At 45.9% G+C, this 21,494-nt stretch overlaps 2 protein-coding genes across 2 annotated transcripts; one reads left to right on the plus strand and one right to left on the minus strand.

Annotated features, from left to right (window-relative positions):
• The first annotated feature begins 8,012 nt into the window (after positions 1 to 8,012).
• LOC133890476 (josephin-like protein) lies at positions 8,013 to 9,003 on the plus strand. The gene has a single exon (XM_062330857.1). It carries the CDS (start codon positions 8,482 to 8,484, stop codon positions 8,875 to 8,877), a length of 396 nt encoding a protein of 131 aa, XP_062186841.1. The 5' UTR covers positions 8,013 to 8,481; the 3' UTR covers positions 8,878 to 9,003.
• Positions 9,004 to 15,508: 6,505 nt separating this feature from the next.
• On the minus strand, positions 15,509 to 16,918 carry LOC133890484 (WUSCHEL-related homeobox 9-like). The gene is made up of 2 exons (XM_062330870.1): positions 16,172 to 16,918; positions 15,509 to 16,044 (listed from the first exon to the last, which is right to left on the minus strand). The coding sequence occupies exons 1-2, from the start codon at positions 16,548 to 16,550 to the stop codon at positions 15,818 to 15,820; spliced, it is 606 nt and encodes a 201-aa protein (XP_062186854.1). The 5' UTR covers positions 16,551 to 16,918; the 3' UTR covers positions 15,509 to 15,817.
• Positions 16,919 to 21,494: the final 4,576 nt, after the last annotated feature.

The following is a 21,494-nucleotide window of genomic DNA, read 5'->3' on the forward strand; positions in this document are numbered from 1 at the left end:
CAATCATTATTTTGTGCAATCCAGAGACGGACCTACACTATGACAAAAGGAACCTCAACATAGTCTAACTAACTCCTGGGTCACAGCTTGAGAGCATCGAGCCTAGTGGTCGCCCGATGAAGGTCCACATCATCACTAATCCCGATAATCAATTCAAGACACTGTGCTTGGAGGACACCGACCCATCTAGGATGGTCCAGATAGGGGTCAGCCTGGACCCCAAATATGAACTGATGCTCATCACTTTTCTTAGAGTCAGTATGATATGCCCAACGTCTCTAGGGATGTGATCAAGCATAAGTTGTTTGTGCAACCTGATGCACAACTAGTCAAGTAAAAGGCACATTGGTTCACATCCGACCGCAAAGAAGCACTTTGTGAGGAGAACGACAAACTCATAGAAGCAAACTTCATCCGAGAGGTACAATACTCGAAATAGATGGCTAACCCTGTCATGGTCCAAAAGCCTAATAGTAAGTGCAGGATGTGAGTCAACTTCACCGACCTCAACAAAGCATGCCCGAAGGATCTCTTCCCTCTACCCTGAATTGACCAGCTTGTTTACTCAACTGCCGGTTGTGATCTACTAAGCAAAGTCAGCCTTCTAAGATCTCAAAATATATCTCTCTTCCCCTCCTATACTAACTGCTCCCTAACCAAACGAGGAGCTATTGCGCTATGCTGCATCTAACCCACAAGTCACAAGCACGGTACTGGTCGTCGAACATGAAGGTCTTCAATGACCATTGTACTACATCAATGAAGTCCTACACGACGCAAAGGCTCGATACCCATAGGCACATAAGCTGTTGTACACCATGTTGATGGCCTCTTGCAAACTTATGCACTACTTTCAAGCCCATAGAATCAATGTAATCTCCTCGCGCCCAATTAAGGAAATCCTCAATAGCACGGATGCGACAGGAAGAACAACAAAGTAGGCAGTAGAGCTCAAGGAGTTCAATATTCAGTTAGTCTCCCAAACAGCTATCAAGTCCCAAGAGTTGGTGAATTTTGTGGCTGAGTGGTTGTCCTTTGAGCCCGAGCAGGAACAATAATCAGAGGCGAACGAGCACTGAACCATGCAATTCGATGGGTCGTTTACGCTGAAGGGAGTGGCGACTCACTACTGGTCATAAACCATGTGCAAAATAAATTTCCATGCTCTAACCTGACAATGATAGCATACCTCGCTAAAGTGAGAAAGGTGGAGCGACAATTTATCAGTTTCAAAGTTAAGCATATCCTACGCGGTGACAACTTCCTCACCGATGATCTGGTCCGTCTAGCTTCTTCTCGCACACCTGTCCTGGTTGGAGTCTTTGAATATAGACTCATACGACCATCTACCGTGGTCTCAAACCAAGGTGAAGAGGACGCTCCATTTGGAAATGGAGCACCCGAGGTAACGCCTTTGGTGGCAACGCCTCCTCTGGTGTAGTCCTCGGGCGGCCATCATGTGGTCGCCCAGCTTGATTCAGGTATGACATGGATGGATTAGATCTTAGAATACCTTCATAATTGAGCAATCCCTGATGATGATGCATCAATAGAAAAGGTCATATGACAAGCCCGTATATACTCCCTGGTAGAGCGCCTTTACCGCTGGGGGAGCAACGACCTTTTACTGAAGTGGATCACTCAGGCAGAGGGGTGCACGTTTCTCTCTGATATCCATGGAGGTATATGTGGTAGCCACGCTTTGTACCGTACTTTGGTTAGAAAAGCATTCTGATAAGGATTCTATTGGTCCATGATCCTCCAACATGCTTGTGAGCTAGTGAAACAGTGCGAGCCGTGTCAGTACTATGACCGACGGACCAACCTACTACCCTAAGCACAACAAACCATACCCACTTTTTTGCCTTTCGCTGCCTTGGGGCTCGGCATTGTGGGACCTTTCCCCAAGTCCCCTGGCGGTTTCGAATACCTGTTGTGGAAGTCGATAAATTCACTAATTGGATTAAGCCCAAGCCAGTTAGGAAGATCCTCATCGCGGCAGCGATCAAGTTCATACGAGGGTTGGTAATGTGGTTTGGGTGTCTAAACCGCATAATCATGGACAATGGGACTCAGTTAAGCGCTTTTAGAGACTACTACGAAGTGCTCAGGACCAAAATATACTGTGCGTCAGTAGCACACCCCCCAAAATAACAAGCATGTCGAAAGGGCAAATAGGATGGTGCTACAAGGGGGTCAAAACCTGAGTCTTTGATCGGCTTTAGAGATAGTCAAGACATTGGGTGAACAAACTCCACACAGTACTCTAGTTGCTACAAATGACCTCCAGCAGAGCCATGGCTTACTTCATTCTTCCTAGTCTTTGGCACTGAAGCAATGCTCCCCTCCGAGATCACCCTCTAGTCTTAACCAGTTACTCGGACGATGACCAAGTGGCTCGATGCGAGGATGATATAAACCTGATCGAAGAGTTCTATTATCTTGCTCTGATTCGAGTAGCCCAATACCAATAGAGACTCAGGTGCTACCACGTGTGCGGGAGCGGACCCTGGTCATAGGCGACCTCGTCCTAAGGAAAATCCAAAATATGGCAGATCGAAACAAGCTCTCCTGCAAGTGGTAATGGCCCTACAGAGTGGTCATGGTTACCCGACCTGGTGCAGTCACACTAGCCATGGAGGACGGCAGTGAACTGCACAATTCTTGGAAAATAAACCAGTTGCACAAGTTCTATGTGTAAGGCTATTCGAGCACGTGCCTGCTTGTTTATTTTTCAGGATCTCCTGGATAAGATCGAATTGCCCTCGACTTGTAAGTTTTTTCAATTCAAACATCAAACGCTCTATTTTGCAGGATCTCCCAGACAAGAAAGGTCTCCCCGTGAGCTTGTAAGTTTTTTCGTTTCAGATGTTAGACTGCCTGGTCATCTGCTTTGCGACCGACCAGACAATCGGAGGCTAGAACAGTTTAGAATTCATTTTCATGCATGCTACTAGTGTCTTTTTTTTTCGCTCATATGGTGAGCACCAAATTAAAGGAATGAACGAAAACAGCCGCTCACGTAGTGTCAGGGATGTGGGTTGCTGAGGGATAACGGCTGCGAGGCCATAATTCTAAACTCAGGTCGAGCGCTGGTCACCACTGAAGGGCTTATCGTTCTAAGGGTTGTCCTGGACACCACAAACCTAGCTAGGGAGTGGTACGAAAAGTCTAGATCCATTTTTGAGAAGTACAAGTCCACTCACCACATGAACACCGGGAAAAGTTGCATAAAAGCAGGTACTTATGTTACAAGGTGACTGTTAGGGTAAAGCCTAAGGACTGATGCTAATGATTTTATTCAGTGCCCCCATGATCCGAAGACTCCCCTCAGGGGATTGAACTAAACGGTCCAAAGGAGTGAGCGAGCCGCATACAGAAATGAGTCTGCACGGTCGCCGAGCTCCGCTATGATCCGTTGAACAACGTCAAAACTTGTAGAGACCATTGGAGCAAGGTTAAGGTCGGGAAAGTAATCGGTGACTCATGTAAGGGCAAAGCTGATGCCGAAGACTTTGACTTCAAAGAGGTGGTCACCGACGGCCCTCGAAGGCTACCAAAAACTAGTCGATATGTCCAGTCGTATCCCTGGGAGTTGGGTGGACATTAACACGGGCAGCCGAAGCAGCGAGTCAAAGGGGTTGAACACCCGACTAAGGCAATCGTAGAAGTACGCTTACCGCTGGTCGTTCTTCCTCATCATCCGCTCCAAGTCCCTTTGCACCACGAGTAGTTCGTCCTGATAAACTGGTCAAAAATAAGTTGCAGAGCATGCAGAAGTCAGCTGGGCGGGTAATACTCGACTAGCCTAAGACTACATGTGGCTTAGTTTGAGGAAGGACTAGTGCACCTCGAAGATCGTAGAAGTTCATCGCTTCTTGCCTACGCTAGTCGTCGGTGTCCTCGATGGCTGTGGTCAGGGGCTCAGAGCGAGCAAGAAGTTCGGTCAGGTCGGAGACTCTACGACCACAAAAACGACGCATGCCCATCAAGGAAATGAAAAAACTTCATTCAAGGTACGATATAAGCCAAAGTTACAATCTGATAATTACTCTTCTATGGTCTCCACTCAGAAGAGAGACCCTACGTACTCCACTGGCCCTTGGCACTCTGCCTATAGCTCCGCCTCGTCTTTGAAACCAGTGGTCGCGACCCCTCTCGGATGACCTCGAGGTTGAAGTTGGGGTCACAGCTGTGGTAGCACTGGAGCACATACCCCGCTGTGTCTTTTTCCGCCTTCATCAAATCCTCCGTTGCCCGTTCCACCACGATGCCCGGGAGTTGGGTGAACTTCTCGACTAGGACATGATGGTGTGGACCCAGCCCTGCACAGACTCATCCTTCGTTTCGTTGGCTTCTAGCCCGACGCTCCTTAGAGGTCCCCGCATCATCATGAAGAAAGCCTCGCGCCATCCACTCACCCTCCATCAGCTTGGAATGCCAAGCGGTGAGTGCAGCCTTCTCTTGTAGTACAGCCTTCTCGCGCTGAAACTTGGAATTCTCCCATTGAAGTGAGCGCCTCACCTCTTTTTCTTTGGCCACTAACCTCTCCAGATCAGCGCATCTGTAGTCCACCTCCTTCTCATCGATCAGCTTGCTGATAGAATTAGGGAGGCTGGTGACCAAGGAAATCAGGTAACAAGAAGGAGCGGGGCCTACAAAAGGCTCTGCAGACATCACAACCGATAATTCCGATGTTGGGGCAACTGCGAGCCCAAGGGCTAGAATATCCAGTTGAGACGTCAGGGGAGATGTCTAGGGTAAAAAACCTGCAACGACTACAGATTGTGGGGTTAAGAAAGAACTCAAAGTACCTACACCTAGCAGGGAGATGTACTGCATGGTCGGAGGGGTGAGCACAACTCTCGACCTCACGAAGCTACTAAGTTAACCGGGCGGAGGAGGTCATGTCTACCATCGAGTCGGGAATGGCTGGTGCCCCATGGGCGTGCTTGGGTGTCTCTGTGGTAGCTGAATCCTCTGTCGATCTCTTCTCCCCTTGTGTGGAGGCCTGGCATGCAGTCTGGTCGCCCTCGGTAGACTGGGGGTGAGACTGGTCACTCCCCTGCAGACCTACGCCACCCACGAGACCTCCACCCAGGGTTGACAATGGACCACCACAAGCAGTCTAGTCACCCCTGACTGACTCAAGATGACACTGGTCACTCCCTTGCGGGCCAGCACCACTCATAAAACCTCCACCCGGGGTTGACAGTGGACCACAAGCAGTCTGGTTGCCCTCTGTGGACTCAGGGCGTGGCTTGTCGCTTCACTGCTGACTAGCAGTGCTCGTGGAACCTCCATCCATGGTCGATGTTCGGCCCGATGCAGGTTGGCCATCTCCTCTACCAGATGGTTCAGAGGCGCGACGAGACAGATCAGGAGGAGGTGGGGTTGTGCTTTGTTGGGCATCGGGATGAAGGTTGCGTCAAGTTCCCCTCCCTAAGGCGGCTGGATCAGAGGCCCCCAGAACCTTATCAATGATTGGGTGCAGAACGTCGACTTTAGGGGGGGCGTGCAATGGCGCCCATCATGAAAATATAACATCTAAATTCTGAAAAGGCTCGAGGAGGGAATTTTAAAAATACCAAACTTACCTTCCTGCACTACACGCTCTCCGACAAAGGTTAGATCACACAACAAAAGTGTGCCGACTGGAAGACCGTCTTTCCTCTAGGAGGCCGACATCAGGATTCGGACCCGCTTGTCCATGGCATTGTTATTGAGATCTAAATAACAGAAGAAACATGAGAGCTCGCACACTAGGCGACACATGGAAGCGGCAGTGGGGTACCTGTGAGGCTCTTCCGTGTGACATCGTTTGATCTGGAATACAGAAACGCCAAGTGTGCTCACCTCCACTGCGAAATAGGCGCTTGATGAAGTCACTAACGACATTCGACCTCGTCAGCTCAGCCTCTTGAAGCTGTCCAACCCGCTTGGCCAAGGTCAGTAGCTCTGGGGTAGTCACGGGCGAATTCCCCTAGTTGTCTATGACATGCGCCAGTGCGCTCGGGACATGGAGGTTGTCCAAGGAACTATCGGTTGTGAGGTAGAACCAATCCTTCCTCCAGCGCAACTACGATGACTTGAGGCCTACCTCAATGTAAGAGTTTGCGGTGTCATCGCGAAGGAGGAACCCGCAACTTTCAGTGGGCGACTTGGTCATAGACCGGTAAGTGTAGAAGAACCGAAAGAGGTTGAGGCATGACTCGACCCCAACAAAGTTCTCACATAGGTGAGCAAAGATGCTTAGCATGAGAATGATGTTGGGGTTGAGATGGAGGTGGTAGATGTCATAGAAGGAGATGACAGTGGTGAAGAACTCGAAGAAAGGCAGCACGAGGCCCGCTAATTAGAATGAGACGAACAGCCCGAGGAAAGCAGGTGAGTGAGCTGATTGGCATCGTACATCATCTTCTATCTCACCCCATTGCACTTGAATCGAGGGAAGGCGGGCTCGCTGTTGTTGCGCGCCATCAGACGAAATGGAGGATGTGGTGAGGGCAAGGACAGAGATGGAGACGAAGGGCTCTGAGTGCAGCTAAGGGAGATGACGAAAGGATTCATGGGGAAATGTGGGTACTCCAATTTGAAGGGTCGTCACAACCATCGTGGGGTCTGATTTGTGTGAAATTCAAAAAGGTCACGCGTGGGGAACCGAAGTTTCCTCGGACCTGGCGACAATTAATGTTTCTCTCTCCCAGTTTTCCTCTCTCTCCCATGTTTCTCTCTCTTCGAAATTTAACCTCCACTCAAGATATAGTTTCCTGAGTCGACGACTATTGTGGGTTGCATCGACGATCGCCTGGGAAGTGGTGCGATTAGACCCAACCATGACCACTTGCATGCAACGACCACTCCTTAAGCAAACTTATGATCACATGGGGCCCAAGGGGTGTGACTAGACCTATCCATGACCACATGGTATGTAACGACCACAAGTTCATACAGTGAACCACTCAGTCCACCATACTGATGAGGGAGCTTGAGAGACACTGTCGGTGTAATAGATAAGTGGTGCCCCACGAGATGGGTCCATGCCTCCAAGTGTCAGTCGGTAGTAGGTATTGTCAAGATCACGATCTCATTATACGATCAGAGCAAGGCTCGTGCAAACAACCACCTGGTCACAAAGCAAGATCCTGCGACCAGCCCTTGTGGGTCGCAAAGTACGTACTCACCTAACCAGTCAAGTCTCATTAATACTGCCCACTCAAATATTTTCCTTCCATATACGCTCGCTTTCGGCGAGGCATGGTTCTGGGGCGACTTGGTGTTGTAATGACCCGTCCTGTAGCATTTAATACCACTGGATGATCTAACTGGTGAGCGTGACGGTGTTCGGTAATGGTACAGGGCGTGCAGGACTACCAGAGTAGGATGGGCGTGCGTACCCACCATCATGATAAGTTAGGAATAGCTATGCTTCATCAGACATAGGTATGTCATCTGTTTTAGCACGATCTATTTATATGAACATTTTCCCTCTAATATATAAAAGAGTGAACATCTTGCTAGTAACAGGAGAGAATATTTTGTAACAAATTCATTCAATTTATAATATAATATACGAGACGTAAGACTATTATCTTACGAAAGACATGAACCTAGATAAAATATAGTGTTTTTAGTCCAGTTTGATATACACTCATAGAATACATAAATCAACGTATCCGTTGCCTAATATACACAAGGTTTATTGTGATTAATTATCCCCCCAACAACCACTAAACGTATATGCGAGTATACCCCAACCTGCTCAGGATCTAATCCCGAGGGAGAAACACATCTGAGTACAAATCCTAAGGCCACGCAAGCACCTGCGTGCAGCGGAGCTCAAGCGCAAGTGGGCTCGGTCACACCCCTGTGACCTTGCCCTTCCAGCTAACGCTCGATCTCCGCTCGGTCTCTGCTGGTCCAATGTTCTCTTGTTGCATCGACCACTTGCTCCCCCCCCCCCCCCCCCCCTCTCTTTTCTTTCTTTCTTTCGCGATCTCCAGCCTCGGTTGGGCTTGGATCCTTTGCATGATCTGCTTGCTCGCTTCCACTGGAAATATTCTCCGACCACCACCACCGGCACAAGGCAACAAGAATATACTGCTCCCCCACACACAAATGTCGCGGTCGGCTCTCCTGTTGCTCTGTCTCCTCTTCATCAAAGCTGCACCCTTTGGCGATTCCCGGTCATATTGAAACCTATGAGCACTCTACCATCGGTTCTGTGATCTGATCGATACAACCTTGGTGGTCAATTAGACCAACCTTTTCTTTCCCTAGTTTGTCTCTCCCTTTGCTTCTTTTTCTTTTCTGCGCTAGCTGTGTCTTTCATGCGCTTGTCACATACTTGTAGTAGTCTGCTTTTCTTTTGAGCTGAGATACCACTAGCCATTGCCGTATAAAACGTGTCGCGCCTAGGCCTATCGCCACCACCCTGTCGTTGGTCATACGCACACACTATATTGGGTTAGGTATCCGACGATGAAGAGGAAGGGGAGTGAGTGCACAAGAATCAGCCCAACTGAGACCAGCAGCGACATGCCTATGATCTCCCTGGCGTCCAGATCCGGCCGGAGGGTGCCGTCCGAGAGGGAACGGCCTCGGCAAGTGCGAGGTGCCTGCGGCTCTCGCCTGCTGAGGAGCGCGCGGTGGACGGCCGCGAGGTTCTACCGGCGCGCCAGGAGCGTCGTCATCAGGGCGTTTCGGTCGGCACCATCAGCCAAGAAAACAACTGCTTATTCCCCGGATTGCACGCCGGCGAGGAATAGTAGTAGGCGGCAGCAGTCCGCACCGGTGGTCGTCGACGACTCACATAAGAGCGAAGCCGTGGAGGAATGCATCAGGTTCATGAACTCCTCGTCGAGGAAGTACCGGTAGATTTTTGTGGTTTTATGTGCGCGGATGCTAGCGTCTTTCTTGTATTTTGTTCTTTTTTTGGCCTTTCATCTATGTGCGCATCTGATCAAACCTTGTACTTGAAAAACATACCTGTTACTTCTTTGATCTTTGTGTGCCCTGAAATATCTCTGTACTACTTTCAGAGTTTGTCATTGTGCCTGTGTATATTTTCCCGGTTTTGCTATTCAATTTTCAGTTGAAAAGAAACAAAACTTTTCAGTTTCTAGTAACCTTGCCATCGGCATTAGCCACAAGTTTAGTTTGTGCCATTTTTTCCCCTCTATCAAGACGAACAATATAGGAACAGGTTCCGTATAAATCGAGCCTTGATGGAACCAGATTCAACGAAACAGATCGAGGAGATAAGAAAGCGCATGTAATTGGAGCAAACTTCTGAACATAATAGTAGTAGAGCCAATCAGTCAAACCTACATATTACAGTCAACGGTACAGAAAAGAAGATTGCAGTGAAAAGAAAAAACAAAGGGACACATATGCTGCTACCTCTAATCGATCTGTACGCCACCCATGAAGCAGTGGATATACCAGCACCTACAGCATACAGGCTACAGCCAGGGATTATGAAGCACCATCACTCCTTCAGAGACGTACGTCGCAAGGATCTTCAAATCTTCAGTATTAATCAGAAAACGACACGGAAAACACAAATACTTATTTTTTATAAAAAAAGGCAACACAAATACACCATCAATTTGAAGGCAAATACATTACTATGCATCGTCAACATAACCATCAACTGCTCGGTAGTCGTGTTCTTAGGTTTCCCTAAAACTGTGCATCAGATTGTTTGATGTAGGTCCAGAAACTGAACGCAACGGCGGTGGAACTGATCGCGCATTGTATTTATTGTCAATGATACAATTCTCCATTCTCCAATACACGGATAATACAATTCTCCTTTTGGATCATGACTAGATAAAGCAATGAACTTGAAACTCTTTGCGCCTTGGAGAACTTGTCAGGACTCAAAATTAAATTTCACAAGAGTGAAATGTTTTATTTTGGGGCTGCGCAAGACGATGCCGAGCAATATATATAGCTTTTTGGATGCGTGATGAGCGCTATGCCTATCAAGTATTTAGGAATTCTAATTCATTATAGGAAGTTAAAAAATGTAGACTGGAAAGTAGCATAGGAAAGATTCATGAAGAGACTGTCTGGCTGGATAGTCAAGCATGTATCTTCAGGGGACATACTAGTTCTTATTAAGTCAATCCCCTTCGGTATACCCATGTATATGATGTCCATCTTCCAAATTCCTTACTGGTGCTTAAAAGATTAGATTACTTTAGATCCAGATTCTACTAACAAAGTGAGGGACATAAAAAGAAGTATCGCCTTGTGAAATGGGGGACCATCTCTGTCAATCCAAAGATCAAGGGGTTTAGGGGTCCGATACCTCAAGGTGCAAAACATATTTCTACTATGCAAATAGCTATTTAAACTTCTTAACGAGGAGGGAAAATAGCAAGAGTTAATAATAAATAAATACTTAGGGTCAAAAGCTTTATCCTATGCTAGGTGGAAATCTAGAGACACCCAATTTTGGGTTAGGCTTATGAAAGTAAAGCATCAACTATTCTGTTTCAAGACTTTCGCCATAAATAATGGATTCTAAATCAGATTCTAGGAAGAGATGTGACTAACAGACTTACCTTTGCGTGAATAATATCCCAATATGTACAGCATAGCCCGTCATAAAGAAAAAACTATAGCCGACATGATAAAATCTCCCTAGGAGAACCTCTCTTTCCAGCGGACCCTAGAAAAAGCTGAGTTGTTAGCTTTACATGAGATGGTGGAGATTTTAAATAGTATCAATATCTCTAATGAGCGAGATAAGTTTCATCGGAATCTGACTCAAAATGATCAATTCTCGGTAAAAATCATTAACAAAGCGTCACTCATGAAGGACAATCTAAAAAAAATAAACTTATGTGGAAGCTGAATGTGCCGTCTAAAATTAGGATCTTCCTTTAGTATCTTCGGCAAGAGGTTTTACTCACAAAGGACAATCTAAAAAAAGAAGATGGTAAGGTAGTCAAAAGTGTTATTTTTTTCATAAAAATAAAGCAATTAAGCATATTTTTTTGAGTGTCAATTCACTTGCTCCGCTTGGCTCATCATCTAGGTAGCTACAAAGCTTTATCCACCTTGAAGCTAGTTACAAGGTCTTAGTAAATGTTTAAAAGCTAATATATTGGTTGGAGTGGCAACTTTGTATCGATCAAAATGACGATGTAGGAATGACTTTATTTTCAATAATAAGAAACATTCAACTTCTTTCCAGTTATTTTTACATGTACTTAGTATGCGCTGATTCAACTGGAATCTTAACAGATAGCATCTACAACATGCTAGCTACTAGAGCAAGCAGTCAGGTTCTTCACCAGCCTTGGCTAGGGTTCTTGGCTAGGCATGTTTATTTCAGTTGGAGATTATAAATAGCAGCTTGTAGATTGTGAATTGTAAAAATTAGATTGCACAATCTGTATAAGCTGATGGAAGGTAGATTGTTAGATTATTATAATATGACAGCTGGATTGCACTATCTGCCTATTTGTTTCAACTTACAAATTGTGATCACAATTTGTAAGTTGAAACAAACATGGGCTTAATAATTCTAGGGATACCTACGTATTGTATTGCTTCTGCTTTCGTCTCTTAGAGGTTTTTTATGTATTATTTTATTTTTGGGTTGTATGCATCATCAATATGCAGATATCGGGAGCAGGTTATATTGATTGTAACCATATTGTTATAACAATATGAGTTTACTTGACACCATCGAAACTCGTTGCAGGCGTTGATACCATCAAATAGTTACTAGACACCATCTTAACTTGGTGGTGGAGGTGTGAGAGCAAGATTTTACTCATCAGAGTTTAAATTTTGATGCCCACAATTTATACATACACGAGTATTTTTTATAGTTTATTTGTAGGCGTATCATATATGTGTATTTATGGATATGTGAGTGTGTTGTGCTGATGTGTATGAGACCTTGTAATAGGAAAAAATAGTTACTTGCTGGTTGGGGCAGAAGTCACGATTTTGCAGTGGCAGAAGATTAGTATGAAATTAACCCTATTCGAGGCCATGATTATGGTCGCCATGTGAGGGTGTATGGTCTCTTTGGTAACCCCTAGTACGCCCGCGAGTGCTGCCAGCCTGCTCGGCCGCTGAGCCTTAATGCTTCCAAGAACATGGGCTACAACACCTTTGAGCCCAATAAGCCCATGTCTTCCTGAAAAAGCACACGAGCAAAGTTAGATCCATCACGTTCAAAGTGCAACATTAGGTTCTGATCCAGTACAAAGTGCAACATTACGTTCTGTCTTTATTAATATCCAGTGGCTGTGATTTGAGTGCCTTTGCTACTCTATATTCAAGTAATTTCTCTTTTTTTTTTTTGGCGAGCGCGCACTTCTCATTTTCATATATTTTTTCGCAATTGCTAAACCATGATTAGCTACTCAGTTGAATTTCGTGCTGTCCGATCTGCTCCACGATTCGTGCTCGCGCCTGCACCCTCGCGTCGTTGGCGGCCGCCCTAGTGTTTTTTTCATTTGTGGGCTTTGCTTTGTCTGAGAGCTGGTTTTGCTGGGAGACCCGGCTAGGTTCGAATCCGCTTGTGCACAACTTCACACGGATTGGGATCCTCATGAACTCCTACAGTGATCTGCAGTAGCGATAAATTTTGACCCATTCCGAATCAATCGATACAATAAGTTGAAGATTAATCAATACGATTTATTATAGCATTAGGCTTGTTTTATTGTACAAACATTGATACTTGCACTAATTCATAGTTAGTGCAGAGGATCCCAGTGCACTTCACGCGGTCACGCCACCGAATATTCCCCAATCTCTCCCCTGATTAAAAAAAAGAAAAAAAAACATGTCCCCCTTCCCCTAGCTCTCTGCCTCTCTCTCGCTCTGGTTCTATGCACGTCTCACTCCCCATCTCACTCCTTGCAGGTCGAAAAAAATCTGCCCATCGGCCAGCTAGGCTGCCGCCTCCCGCTGACCGGAGGCCGTAGAGGGACTTGCATGTGTCTTCTGAATTAGTGTCAAATCCTTGCTTTTGTCTCCCTCCATGTAGTATTTTTCTTTTCAAAATTCAGAAAAGAAATTAGAGTTAGTTGAATTTGCTGATAAGAAATCACATTTGGAATTTGCAGCTGAGCTTAATATGCAATTATTATATTTTTGCAATGCAATTTGCCGGACATGTGCAAGCGAAAAATAGACGTATAACCCGTGAACTGTGTTATTATAGGAGACTTAAAGAAAAAAAAAATACTTTGTACATAAGGTTGTCTCACTACTACCGAAAACCTCTTCAATACCGGTTTTTTAGCCGACGTAGACAATGAGTAGTGAAAGTTCTCAACTGTCACTACCAGCATATGACATCAGTAGTGAAGGTGATTATAACTGTCGGCTTAAGGCTTCAGCCGGCAGTGATCCCCGAGAAATCACTGTCAGCTGAAGCCTTGAGCCAACAATGTTTTGTCAGATAATACATATGTGTTTTCAATACCATTGAAAAATTTGAGTTCTTGTATTAATACATGTGGGCTACTAGTATCAAATTCCCGTATGTATTCATATTGGAATTTGTTTTGCTCTATATTTCGAATATGTAATTCGTGTTGGCTTTGCGTCAGTTGTTCTGAATGCGTCTCCTCTTTTGGTGTCCTGCACAAATATTGTCGCAATGCAATTTGCCATACACTTGGCTAATTGGTTTCCATGCACATGTTGAAAATTTTGAGTCAGCTTCTGTTGTTTTCAGTTGCAGGTTTTTGTGTCCAACCCGTCATCAAATCAGGTGGAGAAAGTTTTCCTGTATTCCTGCGCTGTCAAAAGGGCGGGAATACATGTCTTCTTTTTCTATTGGTCATGAAAAATCTGACTGAAATACCAAACAAATTCAGTCAACTAGTAACTAGAGACTCAACCCCCCCCCCCCCCCCGGCTGCAGCCTGCAGTCGATTCTTGACATTGGCTAAATTAAAAACCAGCTGAATCACGTCTCGTCTTCCTATTGGTCAGAAAAATGACTGAAATCTAAAAAAAAATATCTGACTACCAAGTAGTAACTCACAATTTTTTTCAATTACAAGGAAGCCACACACCACTTCTCTTCTTTTTTTTTCTTATGCGTACGTTTACTTGACCTTTTCTTACAGCTATCTGAAGATAGCCTGTGGCCAAATGGTTAGTACTTTGGGTGCACAGCCAGACCATTAGGGTACGAGTCCTAAACTTGGCGTTGGTGTCCATTGATTTGAAGAGTACACACCTATGTGTTAAGTGGGAAAGCATGGACCCGTGTTATGGGAGGTATTATGTGACTCCAATAAATTTCTAGTGGAGACATGCGTGCATATGTACATGTGGAGTGGTGCGAGTGTATTGTGTGTTGAGTCGTTTTCAATGTACTCCTACAATTAGCTAGTGTGGAGTGCTGGATGTGCAAAATCTGAGAAGTGACAATTTTTTAGAAAATTATAATCATAAAATGAAACTTTATAATAATTCTTATCAAATGAATTTGCTCCGAAGATTTGATAATCTTCTAGCACTACGGTGTGGAGTTGACCACTACTTTCTCCTATCTTAAATGTAAGTTCGTTTAGGATTGTTGTTGGACCATATAGATTGATGGTACTAGATTTATCATGAATAATACTTTCATAATTTATAACTTTTTTACTTAAAATAATATATTTTATAGATACTTCTAGTCTAAGTATCATATTAAAGATCGTGTTGATAACCTAACATGCTCATATTTGGCATCGGAGGGAATAATAACTACATGATGTTTTTGAAATCTAGCTAGCCAACCAATTTCCTTTTTTTTTTCTTTTCTTATATATTGTTTGGCGAGGGCGCCCGCATCTCAGGCACATCGAATGTTTGTTATACACCAGCAGTTTGAAACCTGCAAGCTACACGGCTACACATGTATGGAACTTGTAAACAGTACTAGCGTGTTGCGTGTGAGAGTCAACAAACAAGAAAACATGGCCCAGATGGCCGAAAAGTTAGCTGCAGCCTTTGAAACTGCATGTCCAACAACAAGCCTCCAAAGCAAACTGATCAGCCAACAATTTCCTAGAGGTAAGCAGGAAGCAGTTGACTCTCACATGCCGTGAGCATGTCAGAATTGTTTTCTACCGATGAAGGCCAGGGAAAACAAGCACTCCCGGTACCACAAGGTCACGGTTAAAAATTTGGTGGCCGTAGCACGACATTTTGAATCCTATGTTCTGTAAAAGCTGTGTTCCTACTGCATCTTCCCACCTAACGCAGTGCATGCATGAATCACAATTTCACATGCCACAAACATGTGAACACAACAGTAAAAAAAACTTCATGTCGTCAAGAGGAAATTCGGAACATGTGCAATAGATTAGTACTAGATCGATGAACAGGTAGCTCTTGCTAACGAACAGACGTACGTGCTAGGAATTACCATAGGTATATGCATGAATATAAGCATGGGATTACTTGAGCATAAAATTAAAAAGTATGGAAATAATAATGGAAGAATAGGGATATATCATTAGCGGTGAACAGGTTAATTATAATATGCCATGTAGGCACCATAAAAGAAAGAAATAAGTAGCAGCTAGTACATCTCATGATGAAAAGATCAAGGAAAAGGCTGCTGAAATCTCATCTGCGTGCTATCTTTCCTGATCCTCTTAGATTCTGCATTCAACGTTGGTAGATGCGTACTACATCACATGCCGTATCTCATCTCGTACACCTTTTGATGTTGGTAGCTAGAATCAAGGACTACACAATGATGTGCGCGACAAGGCTAGCTACAATCGCAGCTGCGGCCCTGCGATACTTGCGTGTGCATGCATGCGCCGATCTAGAGACCGAAGCTGCAGAGCCTGAGCTCCAGCGGCGGATCCCGGCCGGCAGCGACGTCGAAGAACGAGATCTCCCTGCACTGCTCGCCGGCGCCGCCCCTCGCGTACCGAACCTTCTCTGCCTCGAGGTCGTACGACTTGAGGGGGAACAGCTCCAGCGTCTCCACCTCCCTCATCGGCCGCTCCCACATCCCCTCTTGCTGTTCCACCACGTCCCTCACGTAGCCTGCATGCACCATGTCATCAACTCGATGAGTTGATCTGCGGACCACACTACGTACGTACGTTGATCTGCGCTCTGTTACTAGAAACGCAAAATATACTAGCTAGTTAATGATGGAGTTCGTGCTTACATGTCATGAGCCGGTGATGGTGGCTGTAGCTTCTGGCCTCCCGCTTGCTCTCTGGAGGCTTGAGCACGAGGTCGGCCTCCGCCTCTTGGGAGGCGGCTCGGCCGTCTTCGTCGTTGCTGCCGCTGTCGGGTGAAGACGCGCCGCGGCGGCGCTTCTTGTGGTGGTGGCGCTCGCGGGCCTTGTGGTTCTGGAACCAGTAGAAGATGTTCTTGCTCTCCACCTTGCCGAACGCGCCGAGGTAGGTGGAGATGCGCTGGATCTGCTCCGTGTTCGGCGTCCGCAGCCCCGCGCGGAAGAGCTCCGTGAGGACCTTCACCTGCTCCGCCGTAGGGTTCCACCGCCCGCACTTCACCCCTACCCGCCCGCTCAGAGCCTCCATGATCGATCACTACCTGTATGTATGCACTTGCTATCTTAACTAACAATCCCAAACGGATTTGATTCAGCTACGTAGTGTGTGAAAGATCGATCAAGCAGCTCGATACAACACGCACTACGTACTAGTGCAAACTACTCCTCTAACTACGGCTTGTGATATAGCTAGGTTCTGCTTCTGATTTGGTTTCTTCCGGGATCTTCTTCTGGTCAGAAGCAATGCTGAAATCAATAGATGCGCAGAGGGGGCACTTATATAACCGGACAGGGGCAGGGCCGAGGCCGTGGTCGTGGCAGTGGCAGTAGCGGATTCGAAGGTCTCGGTGCTTTCTTTTTGTTTCCTCGAACGGTGAGAGCGAGAGGAGACATGCCCAAAAGCTGCCACTGTTTGCAAAACGCTGCTCTCGTGAGGCGCGCCCGGCATCCTTAAGGGCAATTGATAATGAGGTTTTGGTCGCCCATGAATACAAATCTAAGAGCCGTCCTGTCGCGTAGCACCATGTCTTAGAATGAGCCCTGTTTACCGAGTTCATGATTATTCTAACGCGGCCGTGGCGAGTGCTGATTTGGGGTGCGTAGAGATCTCTGGCTCCTTGCATGGGTCGCGACTAGTCAAAGAGAATCGTAGTGAGGACCAGTCTCACGGCGCATGGGCAATCTGGTTTCGGAGATCGCTCAGCTAGCTGCTCTATTCTGACGGATCCATCGAATTTCTTGCGCATTGAATAAACTCTCAGCGGCAACATGACAGACCTGCATTTCTCTCGCAGCAAAACCACCAAGACGCATGCCCATTTCCCAGAAACCACCTTTCTTGTTTATTGTTTCCTAGTAGTGTTTTTATCACTTGTATAATGGGTATGCATTTGCACGCGAGTTAATTATTGGTTGCTGCGTGGAGGTTTTCACTTTTCAGCGTTGCGGACTCGGAGTCAAACTTGTCAGTGCTTGCCAAAATTAGTGTGATCATGCACGGAACGGAATTCAAAAGAGATGTCAGGGGCGGTAACATGTTGTATGGCCTTTTGTGTTCAGTCAACGAACACCGATCCATCCAGCTATGTCTGCCGATCCTGTTCTAACTAGCAGTACCGCGCGGCAACTGCACTGTTTGTCATGTGAGGAGTAGCTACGCTAGCTACCTGCTCCTGCTTTTTCACACGACGACAGTCACAAAAACGTACGCGCCAATGAAACGCGACTAATCATTACGACATGCATACGAGTTAACGCAAAAACGCAAGCACCGTACGGTACGTGCATGACACTCGATCCGGCTGAATTCCTGTCGTCTGCTTTGCACAAACTCTCAGCGGCAGGAAAAGGTGGCAGTCACGTTCCAACCAGTACACCGTACGCGCGTAAGCAAAGCATGCAAGCCGTCCTCTCATCAGACAAACAAGACCCGCGTCATTCGCCGCTCGTGATCCGGCTTGTTCGGAGTGCCTGGACTGCCCTAGCTAGCTTTGCTAAGCACCCGTTAACTCCGCAGAAACCAAGCTTTTCGACGACCTGACCTCCTGAAAAGCTGAGGAGGATGTCATGCTTTTGGGGCGTCGCTCGGCAGATACCAATGATAGGGCCACACGACCCGGCCGCGGCAGGGCCGGGCAGTCGGAATGAGATCGCGAGCGGCCGCTCCGGAAAGCGGCGGCAGCACCACCTCATTCCTTTTGCTTTGCCGCGTTTTTTAAGCCCGGGGTGTCACGGCTGAGGAGGGAGAACATGCCATGCGGTTCTTGAATTATGGCACCGATGCGCCCGCCCGGCCGCGCGCCCGCCCCTGCGCTGCACTGCTGTGCTCTACATGCAGTCGCGGGCGCGCGCGTCGGTCGTGGCGCCGGCCGTGCCGACTTTACGGCCTTTGGGCGTTCCCGAGCGCGCCGTGCACGGAAAACCCGTGCTGCGTGGGAGCCGGGTCGCGTCCGTCCGGCGATCTTTCTTTCGGCCCTTCGGCTAGCCGGATCGCCCATTCGCCCCTGCCTGAGGCGTGGTCCAGCTCCAAAGACGAATGGATTGGATGGATCTATGCGACGGGATTAGTTAAGTCGCGTAATCCTGTCTCGCGTGACGAATGGATTGGATGGATCGACGCGACGGGGACGGGGCCATGCATGATTGGTTTCTCCTCCTGATCGACCGCACCGAATCGTTTACGTCTGCGTCTTTTCGTGGCAGAAGTGATTGACGAGGGTGGATGCATGGCGAGATCCTTTTTATCATGCACAGGTGTGTGCGTGTGTTCAAGGCTCGTGCTCGTGCATGCGAGCATGAACCGCTCCTCCGGGTAAAGTTGTTTTGGGGGCATAATTATCGTGGCTTTGGATGATTTGTTATGGTGTATTTGGTCGGTATCCTACGTTTTGAGGATGACTCTGCTTGATTAGCTAGGACTACTTTGCCCCCGACAAAACATCATCAAAAGTAAAGAAATTTTGAATCTGTGGAACTTAAATGCATGAACGTACTAGTATGAATCATTATAGCTGGCTCATGTGGATACCTTGAAAGATGATAGTACTCCTAGCTCTAGATCCATGCTTGACCTTCGGTCACGTGAAAGATCAAGGATATTAGCATTACATCAATGTGATAATTAATATTAATATAGTCAATAAGACTAACATTTAAGCATAAAAGGCTGAAGCTCCACTAGAGAGGCTTCAAATTTAGCCAAAATTTGGGTATGGAAGCCCAGGGCTTCCGTGGAGAGGCTCTTAGACTTAGCCAAAATTTAAGATAGAAGTCCCATAGACCTCGCCACAAGGTGTCAAACTTAGACAGTTTTTGAGAAACTAAGTTGAAATATATATTGATTTATATGTGATAAGTGATTGATAAGGTTGTCAATTTGGTTTGTCAAGTTTTGGATTGCTTAAACTTGGTTTCAGTATTTTGATTATGGACTAATTGAAGTTAGATTTGGAGAAATATGTTTGCTTATCTCATAGTGTGTAGTGATGGATGCAACTTGATGTTCGATGGCGGGTGATTGGGGCTAAGCGGGTGTTTGGTGCCGGATGATCAAGGAGGTCGGTCGGAGTCAAGGGTGATCCTACTTGTACATATAGAGGTGAAACAAAATATGAAACGGAGGATGAAGACGCCGTGTCGATAAAGTCAAGCAAAAGGGATACCGATGCATGTGACAAGGCAACCCAAGGGATCGAGAGCGGGAGAGACTTGCCGGCCGCCAATATTGCAAAACGAGAGTACACGTGTCGACTTCAAAGCACTTGCTTAAGGTGTAAGCAAGTGACGAGTCATGCTTTGAGAAACGTGCAAAGAGTTTCATGGTTGGGTCTCAAAACCGTGGGAGGATTGGAGGAGTATGTGGCACCGTAGCGAAGCTTGCGTCGAGATGAAGCTAAGTCGTGAAGGCACCATGACCGTTCGATGGACGAAACAAAAAATGGACCAAAATACCCTCAATGATAGGTAGAAATATACTACAAGAGAGAGTATTTTGGTAACAAGCTAGGAAACTTACGAGTCAAGTTTTTTAGCCTATAAATAGATGAATAAGGTTATAGGAGAGTTTGAACTAGCCACTTGAGCCTCTTATGCTACCCATTTAAGAGTATAATGCTAGGATTTTTGAGGAGAGAAAGATGAATGCTTAGTCTATATAATAGGTGAGAGTTTTTAAGAGAAAAATCATTATAATCCTTCTAAAATAGAGCTGACATCTTTGAGTAATGAAGTTTATATTTTTGTATATGTTTAAATTTCGCTCTTTCTAGTCTCCCTCCATTAGTTTCCTTACAAGTTTACAAGTTTTTCTTTTTTATTGTGATTTGCTTGTTGATTTTCATTTTTGCCTTTGAGCAGTGATTTCTCAACCTTAGGAAGTTGTTTTTTTATTACTAGAGGCATAAACGTTCATATACTCATATATTTGAGAGGGTATTAAATCTCTTGGCCTCTAGACCATCAACTTGGAGAGTTACTTTTTTTTATGACTGTCCTTTTGCTTTGTTATTCATTCAAATTTTAAGTTTTTTGTGCACAAAGACACATGAAAGGATCTTGAATAGAGCATATGATTCATATTCCATATGTAGAGTCATGTTGCTTTAGTATTTATTTCTCGTTTTGTCTCTATAAAATTTATGTTTCTGTTTGTATGTTTTTAAGGAGCGTTAGGTAAACAAGGAGTAGACCATCTATATCATAAAAAAATTATAAAATGTCTATTCATCCTTTTAAATTGTCTATCTCGATCATATAATTTTTTTCTATGGAGACCCCACGGATGAGCTCATACTTCGCTTGGGAATATGTACATCCAGCCTTCATGGATGTTTGGTGATGTGCCCATCCTCAGATGCTTTGGAGACGTGACCATCCACATGCACTTGGAGAGGCGTCTATTTATGAACTCTTGAAGGCGTGACTATCTCGAGACGCTTGGACACGTGACCGTCCATATGCACTTAGAGATTTGTTTGCCCGCGAATGCATAGAACTTAGGGACATGGCGTGTCGTGGGAGCAGACGTCGGGTCTCTGGGCTGAGCCACAAGGCACATGGCAGCAGGAGTTCGAATCAGGAGGGAGCCCAAATTGAGGCTTCAGACTTAGTCGTGTGATACGACGTTGGAGCCGGATCCTAGAGGCTAGTCGCGAGAACCTCTCACGGTACTTGGCCATACTTGCAAATCATGTGTCTCCTAGACAATGACATGAAAAAAAGGAACACCATCAAATATCAAAACACACTCAGCATATACGAAGAATTTAGACATAAAGGAAAAATCTCATAGCTTGTGACCGGATCCTGCTGCTTCAGGCATAGCGAGAACACCCAACCATAGGGTCCTCTACAAGGTCCCTTACCTTGGAGATCTTTAGCTCACGAGTGTCGCTATCTCAAGCACTTGGATCCTCAAAACGAATGAGATAATTTTTGCATGAAATGCAATTTGTGGCATCAGGTCCTCAAAATG

The sequence above is a fragment of the Phragmites australis genome, chromosome 1 (genome assembly GCF_958298935.1).
Source record: "Phragmites australis chromosome 1, lpPhrAust1.1, whole genome shotgun sequence".
In the NCBI taxonomy this organism is placed as follows: domain Eukaryota; kingdom Viridiplantae; phylum Streptophyta; class Magnoliopsida; order Poales; family Poaceae; genus Phragmites; species Phragmites australis.